At 36.3% G+C, this 12,486-nt stretch overlaps 2 protein-coding genes across 6 annotated transcripts in view; one reads left to right on the top strand and one right to left on the bottom strand.

Moving 5' to 3' along the window:
* LOC134298835 (uncharacterized) overlaps positions 1 to 12,486 on the bottom strand; it is a 483,127-nt gene that overhangs the window by 186,498 nt on the left and 284,143 nt on the right. The window lies entirely within an intron of this gene.
* Positions 1 to 12,486, top strand: part of crybg1 (crystallin beta-gamma domain containing 1) — a 144,529-nt gene that overhangs the window by 114,150 nt on the left and 17,893 nt on the right. For all 5 annotated transcript variants that reach the window (XM_062980142.1, XM_062980145.1, XM_062980148.1 and 2 more), the window contains 7 exons: positions 2,671 to 2,797; positions 3,110 to 3,145; positions 4,673 to 4,827; positions 6,432 to 6,558; positions 7,304 to 7,449; positions 11,581 to 11,707; positions 11,858 to 11,890. In XM_062980142.1, coding sequence (XP_062836212.1) covers positions 2,671 to 2,797; positions 3,110 to 3,145; positions 4,673 to 4,827; positions 6,432 to 6,558; positions 7,304 to 7,449; positions 11,581 to 11,707; positions 11,858 to 11,890 — 751 coding nt within the window. The remainder of the gene's footprint in view (positions 1 to 2,670; positions 2,798 to 3,109; positions 3,146 to 4,672; positions 4,828 to 6,431; positions 6,559 to 7,303; positions 7,450 to 11,580; positions 11,708 to 11,857; positions 11,891 to 12,486) is intronic.

Raw genomic sequence — 12,486 nt, 5'->3', positions numbered from 1 at the left:
TTGTGTTCATTTTCATGGTTCACAGCATACACAATAATAATAATGATGATGATGATGATGATGATGATAATGGTAATACACACTACTTCTCTCCCTCCTCAGCTTCCTGCCTGGGCAAATCCTTTGTTGGGAGGTATTAGCTGGCCCTGATTGTTTCCTGTCTGGAATTCCCCTGTTTTCTGAGTGTTGCTCTTTATTTACTGTCCTGAGTTCATATTGTTCTGTTTTATTATACCACAGTAATTTGTATATACAGTAGAGTCTCACTTATCCAAGCCTCGCTTATCCAAGCTTCTGGATTATCCAACGCATTTTTGTAGTCAATGTTTTCAATATATCATGATATTTTGGTTCTAAATTAATAAATACAGTAATTACAACATAACATTACTGCGTATTGAACTACTTTTTCTGTCAAATTTGTTGTATAACATGATGTTTTGGTGCTTAATTTGTAAAATCATAACCTAATTTGATGTTTAATAGGCTTTTCCTTAATCCCTCCTTATTATCCAAGATATTCGCTTATCCAAGCTTCTGCTGGCCCGTTTAGCTTGGATAAGTGAGACTCTACTGTATTATGTTTATAATCTTATATTATTTGCTTTGAACTGGATTATATGAGGCCCCTTCTACACAACTGTGTAAAATGCACACTGAATTGGATTATATGCCAGTGTGGATTCAAAATAACAATTTCAAAGCAGATACTGTGGATTATATCTGCCTTGGCATTCTGCTTTGACTGTGTGGAAGGGACTTGAGTCTGCAATGTAATATCACCGAGTTCAAACCAGATAATCTGTATTTTATCAACAGTGTGAAAGAGGCTTAAGTGAGGCCTAACTCTGCCTGTCGCCATTGTGGATGAGTGGGTTGTTAGGAGACGATGGGGGTGGGGCCTAAAGGTGGTGGGGCCTACCCTTCTGAGTGGCAGCTAGGGAGAAAACAGCTGTTCCTTATCCTCTAATTTGGACTTTATTTTTCTAGGGTTTTTTATTGAAAGACATGGACTGGATGACTATGTCTTTTGTGGCCAAATTAGATGTGATTTGGTTCAGTGGTTTTGCTGTTTACTCCATAGTAAAACAGCACATTACATTTTGATATACTGTATATAGATGCACACGTTTATTTGCAAGTAAGTCCCTTTAAAATTCATAGAAATTGCTCCTGGATAGTTATGCAGGATTTTTAAACTTGTTTATGATTAATTCCATAGTCTGCTTTGCTTTGGCAAAATAAGAATGTCTTCAATGTGTTGTCGAAGGCTTTCATGGCCAGGATCACAGGGTTGTTGTATGTTTTCCGGGCTGTATGACCTCACAGCCTCTGAGGATGCCTGCCATAGATGTTGGCGAAACATCAGGAGAGAATACTTCTGGAACATGGTCATACAGCCCGGAAAACATACAACAACCAAGAATGTCTTCAATGGAGCTTCCTTTGATTCCTTTCAACATCATTTGAGCAGAATTTCAGTGATGCAGTAAGCATTGCACTTCTTCTCCACTGTGATGACTCATGGGCCATGTAGTCCCGTTCCTAGTGCTGTTGTGACAGATGAAGAGGAAAACTTGGGTTTCCCACCATTTCAGCCAGAAAAGGAACTTTCCCAGCCAGAAATGGAGCCCTTGCACCTGCAGGAGGTTTGTCTTCCAGAAATCTGCCAAACAAGCCCTGAGTCAAAATCTCCCCCTTTTTCTCGCCGTAATTATTATCTCCAGCAAAAAGGAGTGCAGCAGGCTAATCGCAGGAGCTTGAGAATTGCAGCAAAGCATTCAGATGATTAAGCCTGCTTCCATGAGAAATTTTAGGGAGTCATACATCTGGACACAGAGATTGACTTTCGTTTCTGATTCCCCAGAGAAGTGTTCTCTGGTGGGAAAACGAGGCCTATTTAGGTTCCTTGCTCCCGAAGGAATCTTGCGGAGTCAATTCGTCAGCTACCGGAGCAGCGTGTGTGGACAGCTACTCCTGTTTTCAAGCCTTTGTTCCTGTTCCAAGCCTTCATTCTCAGCCTTGTTTTCTCCCCGGATCTTGCCTTGTTTTCCGGACCTCGCCAAGTAATTACCACGGATCTTGTTCTTGCTCCTCGTTTCCTTGTTGCCTTGAATCAAGCTTTGTGTTCCAAGAATCAAGTTACCTTCTAGCCTTGCTCAAGTTCATGGACTAAAGGACCTTGTCATCTCCCCTCACTTTGCTTGGCAAAGTGAGTGTTTCGGTTATTGGATTACAACTTTGGACCTTAATATTTCATATTGGACATTGTTTCTTGGGACTAGTTTTGACCTTTCCTGAAAGGACTAATTCTGGACTATTTCATACACTTGCTTTTATTAACTTTATATATTCCTTCAATAAAGATATTAGATAGATTCTGGCCTCTGTGTATGGTTATTGGTGCTCTGCAGCCTGGGTTGTGACATCCACTCCCTTGAATTCCCATTTCTTCCGTGGTCTGTTTAGGAGAATTTTCAAATCTTCCAGAGCAGTTTTCAGGGATGGATGGCAGAGTGGGTGAATGTGTTCTGTAAATGGTATCCATTCTATCAGCAGAAAAACATTCCTGAGTTTCAACCTTTGTCATTCCTCATTGGATCTTTCTTTAGACTTTCTTGAATTTGAAAGAATTCAATTTCCAAATTTCTTTCTTTTTTCTATTTATAGATGGCTACTATATGAAGAACCTGGTTTCCTGGGGATTCCTTTAATGCTGGAACCTGGGGAATATCCTAATCTATCATTTTGGGAAAGGAAAGATGCATATATTAGGTCTCTGAGGCCCTTAAAAATGGTGAGATAATGATATTTGAAATACATGTTTTCAAAACTGATCATGTAGCACAATTTCACTGTGTACTGTAAAATCATTTAGAATTCAAATAGAGACAGTTCAAAAAATTGTAATTTTTTCCATAAAATTGTTGGATTCAAAGAATGTCTTCCATAAGAGGAAGATAATGCAATACATATATTTTAGCATATGCTTTAGCTTCCATTTTGAGATCCTACTAATAGTCATTTCAATATTTTGTGATGCTCTAGTCTTACTGATTGAAAAATAAATAATTTTCCAGTGATTTAATTTTTTTCTATTTTTTTGTAGGGTGGACGTAAAGTTGAGTATCCTGCAAGCCCAAAGGTAAAATATTTCAAAATATTTTAAAATATTTTGTAAAATAGGTATTAGGTAAAATATTTTGCCTACTTAGATAATAATAAATTATGAGAAAAATATATAGCTCTAGATCTATTTATAATGTTTTTGTGAACTCAGCTGCCTACCATATGAACCATTATTAATGTGTTGTTGAAAGCTTTCATGGCCGGGATCACAGGGTTGTTGTATGTTTTCCGGGCTGTATGGTCATGTTCCAGAAGTATTTCTGGAACATGGCCATACAGCCTGGAAAACATACAACAACCCCATTATTAATGTGTAGACATTGCTTATTGCTGACAACTAATCTTAAATCACTTACCTGTAATATTTATATTCTGCCAAATAGGTCTCCATCGAGTCCTTCAAACTGCAGTTGTGTTCATTGAAATATTTGTTATCTGTACATGTTCTATAAATACAAAGCAAATGTTGAAATCAGTATATAGAATATATACTATAACATACCAGACCCATACACACCCTGATACCATGTGATCTCTTACCAAAAGATCACTTAATACAACTTTGCTAAGTAATATTTTTCCATTCATTAAGGGAACAATCTCAGTACTCAAGTGAGAAGTGTGTATTGAAGATATTTTGCTTTTCAGAAGTCTATTTTCTACAGAGAAAGAATATTTCCTAGATGTGTTGTGTTGTAAATTTTGATGAATTATGCTATGAATGACAAATTATGTGATTATACTGCATTTCTGTAGGAAGATCTTACAACTTTCAAATGCAAAATACCAATCCTTCTATAGTATAATTATTTAAATATATTTCAGGTCCATACTTCTTTTCATGTTCAGTTTGAGAAAAGATCTAGTTATTGCCTGGTTTCAAGTAATGTCTTTTATAAATTTGAAGGTATTTTACCCAAGATACATTAAAACATATGGTTTTTGTCACTACGGATCAAATGCATTTGGAAGCCCTCCCCATTATTTGTATAATGGTTAAGTCAAGATACTTGGGAGAAAATATGTTATTTTAAAACATTGAATTCAGTGCTCAGTTTTTAGAAGATGTTTTTTAGCAGGGATCTCTCAATAATTTTTTTATCTTTTTAAATGGTAGTATCAAGCACTTCTCAGGGAGATATAAAAGTTTGAGTTTGAAAAGTTTGATTTTATTCTTTTAGCTTTGGCTTACAATTATGTTCTTATCAGTTGGAAGCAAGCATTGTGGGATTTTCTCTTTAGGCTAAATTTGGCAATCATGGATTTATTAATATTTTTACTTGTGTCTAATTGATTCATTATAGTTTGTTTAGTACTATTGTCAATTATTTCCATTATATCTTGACAACACAGTCTCAGGATCCAATATTTGTACTTTTGCCAAAGTGGTGGAATTTTATCTCCTGTGCCCCACAATCTTCTCAACTGTCCAAAACCACTTTCACATCCTTTTTTAAATGGCATATCTTATAAGTTTGCCATAGGAATCTATTTGATAAAGTGTAGTATTGAACATTTCTTGTTATACTCATTTTTTCTAAAGATAATAATTTATGAGAAGCCATTCTTTGAAGGTGAACACATAGAACATGATTCAAAATTAATAGCTCTGACTGAAGAAGGAAAACATAAGGATGAATCAGCAGTGTTGGGGAAAGGGCTAACATCAATAGGATCCATAAAAGTGAAAGAAGGAGTGTAAGTATAAGGCATTTAAACATTGTCATTTCATCTGGTAGTTGTGTATGTAGTTTGTGATTTAGAAAACCAACCATGTTGTCCATCTTCATCATGATGAATAATGATTTGCTGAATTGTGTGCAATAAGTGCACACAATTAAAACAAAAGGGAGAGAAAAAAATATTTCCATTACATTCCAGAGAATACAGTGGACATGGTGTAAAGTGCTGGATCCAGTCTTAGAAAGACCTGTTGAAACTTTTGGATCATAATTAGTCATGGCTAAAATCAAATTGTTATCTCTTGATCTGCATAAGGATCAGCCCCAGAGCAGCCAAATGCATGGGGCAAGGCCACCTTAACATGTCCTTGCCCCCACATTACCTAAAGCCAGGAAAAGTTTGAATTCTGTCCTAGAATTTGTGCTTCCCCCTATCTTAGGGCCCAGTTGGGCTAGTTCCCAAAGAGTACCAGATGCAACTGTCTTCACTACCATCCCACCTTTCCATGTTCAGGTGGGTAGAGAGACCAGATGACAGTCTCCTCTTGCCAACTGTATTGCAATGGTCACTGCCCATGACACATGTACTACCTGTTCTCTGTCACTTGCTGTAACATCAACTGGGCGTGACAGGGAACACTGGGAAGGGAGGGGGGATAGAGGTAGTTTCCTCTTCTTCCTCCTCTCTTAGCATCTCATCACTTTCACTGATGTCATGGCAAGCGACAGAGAACAGGTAGTACATCTGTTGTGACCAGAGACCACTGCAACACAGCGTGTGAGAAGAGGACAGTTAAAGTGGCAGTGCCACAGTATGTTTTGCACTGGTGAGTAGTGGAGACACTCTCCCACCTTTGCACCAGCTGGGGGAGCCCCTTTGGGGACAAAACCTGGGGTCAATCCAGCATGCCAGATCGGCTCTGGGTTTTGGGTCAGTGTAATTCCGCCCTTATTTTGCTTTAAGTTATGAAGTCTGGATCCAGTCCGTAATAATACGTTATTAATCCTATTTTTCCTGATAAGTGAAACCATTGTTAATACATGTGCATTATACATCTGTGTTCAAATATATCTATGTGCTCATAAATGTATTTTGGATATTATGGAAATTACACAGCTGTCTGCTATGTTGCCATTGTTTATGCTGTGAAATATATTGCTGTCATTTATATGATAACTCAGAAGTAAATCCTACTAGAACTTGATAAGTTAATATGTTTGGAATGGTGGCCAAGTAAATATAAATGCAATATAGTGAATAAAACCTATTTTTAAACATGCTGCATGATCTTTTTACAAATGTAAATGTCTTAGGAACTGAGTTTAGTTGATTCTTGCACTTCCTTGCACTGGATGGGACTTCAGTAGACATATATATCATGACAGTGTGCACATTACGTTGGACATAGCTACATTAGGCACTATTAATAAAATAAATGTTCATATATAGTATAAATGTATGTATATACCCTGCTCCCATTGCAATTGTAGGGCATATTCTTTGTTCCTCGTCTTTCTTTTCTTTTTCTTTTCTTTTTCATGATAAAATTATTGTTCACATATTATCACCCATTTTCCTCATGTGTTTGAATCTTAATTTTTTTTCTTACCATTCATTAGATGGGTTGCATATGAAAAGCCTGAGTTTACAGGACGCCAGTATTTACTGGAAGAAGGAGAATACAAAGAATGGATGGACTGGGGTGGTTACAATGAGCAGGTGCAGTCACTACGGCCTATTCTAGGGGTAAGTTCAAGAATTATGCCACACAAGTGCAGGCCTAGAAAAACATCAAATGCCTGCTGTATTTTTGTATTGTGGGTGTGTTGAGGTACTATTGCCCTAAGGACATTATACTGCCACCTTCAGCAAGGCCATTTCTTTTACTCATGTGGCGCCATTATACATACTGTGTTACACACAAAGATCCTGTGTCTATGTGTGTTCGACTACCGTACTCAATTTCAGAATGAAAAAGAAGGGCAGGGCAAAGAAGAATATTTTTGTTACTTTTGCCATCCTTGGCACAACTGTACTTCCTTGCCTAATCCTACTGGAATGAAGCACATGTGGAAGCAAGCTATAAAGAGAAGAAACCTCTCTATAACTGAGTCGGACCATGTCAGCTTTGTTTCAAAAAACAAAAAAATTTAACTATATTCAGCCTGGTGTGGTGGTGCTTACTGGTTCATGAACTACAAGCCTAAATTTGGATATTACAAGGTCTTTCAAAAGAACATTCATTTAGGAGGCAAATTGGCATGTCATGGAAGCACCCCATGATCCTAGTGGATCCCCCTTCTATAATCCTATAAATTATAAAAGTATTTTCCCACAGCAAAGGTTAGAACACTGAGAGAAATTGGATCACATTTTGGGTTCCATCACACCTATGCACAGGTGCCTAATTTATGAGTAGGATGTTCTTTGCTTGTATTTTTGTCCTGGTTGATTTGTTTTATTTTGTCCCCCCTGTTTGTTTTTTTTACAGAGTTTTGCACAGCCTCACATGATCATGTATTCTGAAAAAGACTTTGGAACTAAAGGTTCCAGCATCGACGTGTTAGGCATTGTTTCCAATTTGAAAGATACTGGTTATGGGTTAAGGACACAATCAATTAATGTCCTCAGTGGAGTGTAAGTCCAATGTCAAGCTTCACGTTCATTTTTATTTTACAAGACAGGGTCTGAAGCACTATTCACTTACTTGGATCTAATTAATTGGTAGTTTACAATTTGTATTCATTATCTGATCAGAATAAGAACTGTTCTCTATGGAGGACAAGTGATTTTCTTTTTTAAAAATGTGCTTGTTTGTTGGGTGATTGTGGCAATTTTAAATATGGTCATGAATTACAGAACAAATTCAATTATTATATTGTTGATCTGTAGTCCCAAGTGTTTACCTGTATGGTATTTTAAATCTTCATTTCTCTAATTATATATAATGATAAGGAACCTTGTAATACAGGTTGATCATTCCTTCGTCAGAATTCCAAAATTTAGATTACTCCAAAATTGTCCAAAATGGATGGCAACACATTAGCTTTCTCATGGTTCAGAGTACACAAACTTGGTTTCATGCACAAATTTTTTTAAAAATATGGTGTATAAAATTACCTTCAGCTTGTGTGTATAAGTTATGTATGAAATATGAATGAATATTGTGTTTAGACTTGTGTCTCAAAAATCCAAAACATTTCTGATCCCAAATTTTTGGAATATGGGATGCTGAACATGTATCTGTTTCTTGATGCTGTCTTAATTTCTGTGATGAAAAATATAGTCCACTGCTCGGCTAGTTTACATAAGATTAAGGAGTATAAATGATTAATTTCATTGGAGAATATGGCTGTCATCTGGTTGGTTAGTCCCAAGTAGAGTAACCCTGTTTAATCAATTCATGGATGGCGAGTTAATGCATAGATGAATTTAATGGATTCAATGGGTCTATTCTAGTCAGGACAAAAAGAGGATTTATGTCTGCTATTGTTTTGCACCTGTGACAGATATTTCCAGGTTCAATTACCAGTTGTTATCTTTCAGACTCTTATTTAATACAGCCAATGCCATCTGCTTAGAATGTATTAAAATAAAAGAAGGACTTTGACTTCATCCCCAGTACTATCATAGTAGTAGTAGTAGTAGTAGTAGTAGTAGTAATAATAATAATAATAATAATAATAATAATAATAATAATAATAATAAACAACAACAACAACAACAACTTTATTTATAACCGCCCTATCTTCCCGAGAGAACTCATAGAAGAAACAGTTACTGTAGCTTTAGTTACTTGGGGAAAATACAGAAAGGTATTTTACAACATAGTATTATTTGTATATTCTCCTCTCTTTTGTCAGATAACAGGTAAAAAACAATCAGGCCGTTTGAAGACTGTACATGTCTAAACTGCTATGTTTGGCATTTTCCATAGCAGTGTGCTTCAAATATAACCAGGTGTTGATTGGCATATTGCAACAGAAATCATTTCAGCTGCATACATGCCAGGCTTGTTTGTGAGTAAATGAGAAATCAATGTGAGTTGTTCTGCGAAAAGGCAAAGATAACTGGCTAGGTCAATACACAGAGGCAGGCGATACAGACTTTGTGTAGGTAGTACAGAGCTATCTTTCAGAACATATTCTGCCACAGATTCACAAGATGTCTAAAGAGAAAATTATTGTTGTTTCGATTTAATTATTTTTAATTGCTGTCCTATAAAGTTCTACTGAGAAGTGAGCCCCATTGGATTCAGTAAGGCTTACTTTCAGATAAATGTCTATATGATTGCATATGTGCCTCCTTTTTGAGATGACAAATTAGAAAGATTAGTGTAATTTAATGGATAACATGAGGCTTTTCTATTGTAATCCAAGGTTCCAAGTGCAGCTCAAAAGACATTGGGATACACCAGTCTTACTTACATATTCTTAGGACAATGTTCTTATTAGAGTCAACAAATACTCACGAAATAGTTTTTTAGACCGTGGGTTTATGAGGACATGTTTCAATGCAGACATGCTGGCTTGTATTAAGCTAGAATTCTACATTATACCTGGACTAAGGATAAGTGGTTTAATCCTAGGTAACAGTCCATGATAAGAAGACTGTACAGCATAGGTATGTAGCCACATGAAAACTTCTGAACCAAACTAGTATTTTAGCAGACCCTGAAGAATCCCTGCTTTTTGTTTTCATTTATCACTGCCCCCTATCTGTATCTATCAATTCAGGGGTTTTTACTTCTGTCCCTTACTTCTGTCTCCTGCTCTCAAGCATGTGAGGGTCACGTTTCAGATGACAACTGGTATTTGAAACAATTAAGATCTATCTGACCAACATGCTTTTTTCAGCTTCCCAAGTAGTTTCTATGATACCTGGATAATAATACAGGAGTCCTGTTGGTATGCGACCAACACAAACCCAAGGCTGTTTCTTGCTAGCAGTGACAGGAAGGAAAACCTGTATTCAATGTATTTTCATAGAGATCTTACTGTAGAATGAAGAAACAAAACAATTGTTCAGTGGTTAGATTCTCAATATGAAACACTTTGACTATATTTTTATTTTAAGTGCCTGGAATTAGTAGGATAGCCTATATGGAAGTACTTGCATCTGGTGGTATGTCTATACTGTAGAAATAATGCAGTTTGACACTACTTAATAATAATAATAATAATAATAATAATAATAATAATAATGCTTTATTTATGTCCTGCTCCTTCTCCCCGAAGGAACTCGGAGCAGCTTATAATAAAGAAAATAGAAACAAATAATAATAGATGCAGACACTGTCAAAAATAATTCAATAACAATAAAATAAACAATGCAAACACAAGACATAGTACATATAACTCAAAAATGGCAGCCATAATCAAATAATTATAAAATATAGTGCAATTTTACTGCCATGGCTCAATGAAATGAAATTATGCGAGTTGTAGTTTTACAAGATCACTGCCAAAGAGTGCTGGTGCCTCACCAAACTACAAATCCTATGATTCCAAAGTGTTGAGCTATAGCTCTTAAAGTGGTGTCAAGCTGCATTAATTATATAGTGTAGATCTACCTTGAATTGTTGATGTAATATTCAAGAGCAAACATGTCCATTGCAGATCAGACTTTGTGGTTAATGTGCTGTTCATACCTCTGTCACTTTTCCTGCCAAGCAGAATGCAGGGTAAACTGGGTGTGTTTTGAAGAATATGTCTTTGAAGATTAGTTAACACTCTGCTAAATGAACCGGAGAAAAATAAATCAGAATGAGGGGAGATGATAAACATCTAACATGTGAAGCAAAATATGGACAAAAGAAACAACATTGTCATGCTAAATATTTTGAATTTTTAACTCGCTACTTGTATAGTTGTTTTAAGCTATTTGAAATAAACCCATTAGACCTGGTTATTTTTAGTGGTATCTGGGACTAAGAAAGTTAAATTAACAGTATTTAAAATATGAACATTATTCTGAAATATGCTGGGTAACATGCTTTTAAATGCATAACTTTTATAAACTGGGGGAAAACAGGTTTTACCTGTATGACAAAAAGTGACAGCCCTTGGGAGAAGAGTATGTAGATACAGTGTCAGAGTAACAGTATGAGAGAAGTAATACAGGTTGAGTATCCCTTACCTGGAAATGTGAAATCCAAACTGCTCCAAAATGGTCCACTTGGGTGCCTGGGATAGTAACATCTTTGCTTTCTGATGATTCAGTGAACACAAACATTGTTTTATGTGCTAACTTAAACAATTGTTTAAAGAATTACCTTCAAGCTATGTGTACATAAGGTGTATATGAAGCGTAAATTAATTTCATATTTAGACTTGGGTCCCAACTCAAAGATATCTCATTATGTATATGCAGATATTCCCAAATCCCCCTAAACCTGCTCTAAAATTCAAAATACTTCAAATGCCAAGCATTTTGGATGCTCAATCTGTATAGCCAAATAGCACTGCATAAAATAGAAAGTGCTTTGATCTCTTAATAGTTTGCTAACTATTTAGACTGAAGAATATGTAATATATATCTGTTGTCTTAAAGTCAAGATAACAGTGTGAAGTCAAAAAAGTGCCCTTGGTGTATCACAATATCATGCTTAGCTGTAATTAAGTTTTCTGCATTATGATGATCCCATTGTATTGTGGGTATGCAAACTTAGAATATTATAATGAAGCTTCTGTGTGTGTGGCTTGTAAAAAGTTCTGGCATGCAGGGGCTTGTAAAATTCTAGTAAAATATGCTTGACTTATTTTTCAGGTGGGTGGCTTATGAAAATCCTGACTTTACAGGAGAGCAGTTCATTCTGGAAAAAGGACTGTACTCCAACTATGAGGCCTGGGGAGCCAAGGATTTTAAAATATCTTCAGTTCAACCCATAACTTTGGTAAGAAGGCCTTTTAAAATTATCAATCTTTTTTTATTTCCTCACACTTGTATTTTTATTCTATAACTCATTTATCAGCATATTTTTGCATATTTCTGATGTTGTCTTTGTTTCATTTTCTTTTTTGTCTTTGTTCTCCACTCCTTGTAGGATATCACCACAGAGCACACTGGGAAATTTAAGGTAAACATTCCAAAATCTTGTAAGGTAAATTCAGAGTGCAAACTGAAACTACAGTATGATAACCTAAAGGAAGATTAAGAAACCTGCAACTTCCATCATCATACCTAGCTATTATATCCAGTGTATATGCGGGTTGCAGAACAACATCTGGAGGGTGATACATCCCTCATACTTTGCCCTCAGAAAAAATAGGGTGTGGGGTGAATAATGGGCATTATAGTTCATGGAAAAGAAATAGTCTCAGTGGCAGGTTATTAGGAGCAATGTAAAGGGAACACCAATAGCAACAATCTGAGGTGTCAAGAGTTGTATGATATGATTGGGAAATAGCTGGCTGACATCCCCAACTGCTCCCATGAATTACCACCTGTTCAACAGGTAGAAGAGGGGTCCCTGTCACAATTCCTTCTCGCACCAAAGATTGCTCATGGGGTAGGGGCATGGGTGGACCACCAGCCAGCTGCTTTCTGATCAAAATTGAAACTGCTTTTAACCACAGTGATTGCTGCCTGGTGAGGATTGATGGATATTGTGGTTGCTATATATAAACTAGTGGTTGTGAATACAAAACAGTTGAGTGGATCACTCTGCCCAGC

This window comes from Anolis carolinensis, chromosome 1 (genome assembly GCF_035594765.1).
Source record: "Anolis carolinensis isolate JA03-04 chromosome 1, rAnoCar3.1.pri, whole genome shotgun sequence".
NCBI classification, from domain to species: domain Eukaryota; kingdom Metazoa; phylum Chordata; class Lepidosauria; order Squamata; family Dactyloidae; genus Anolis; species Anolis carolinensis.
Note: the sequence above shows the minus strand (reverse complement) of the source record. Positions and strands in the feature narration are given on the sequence as shown.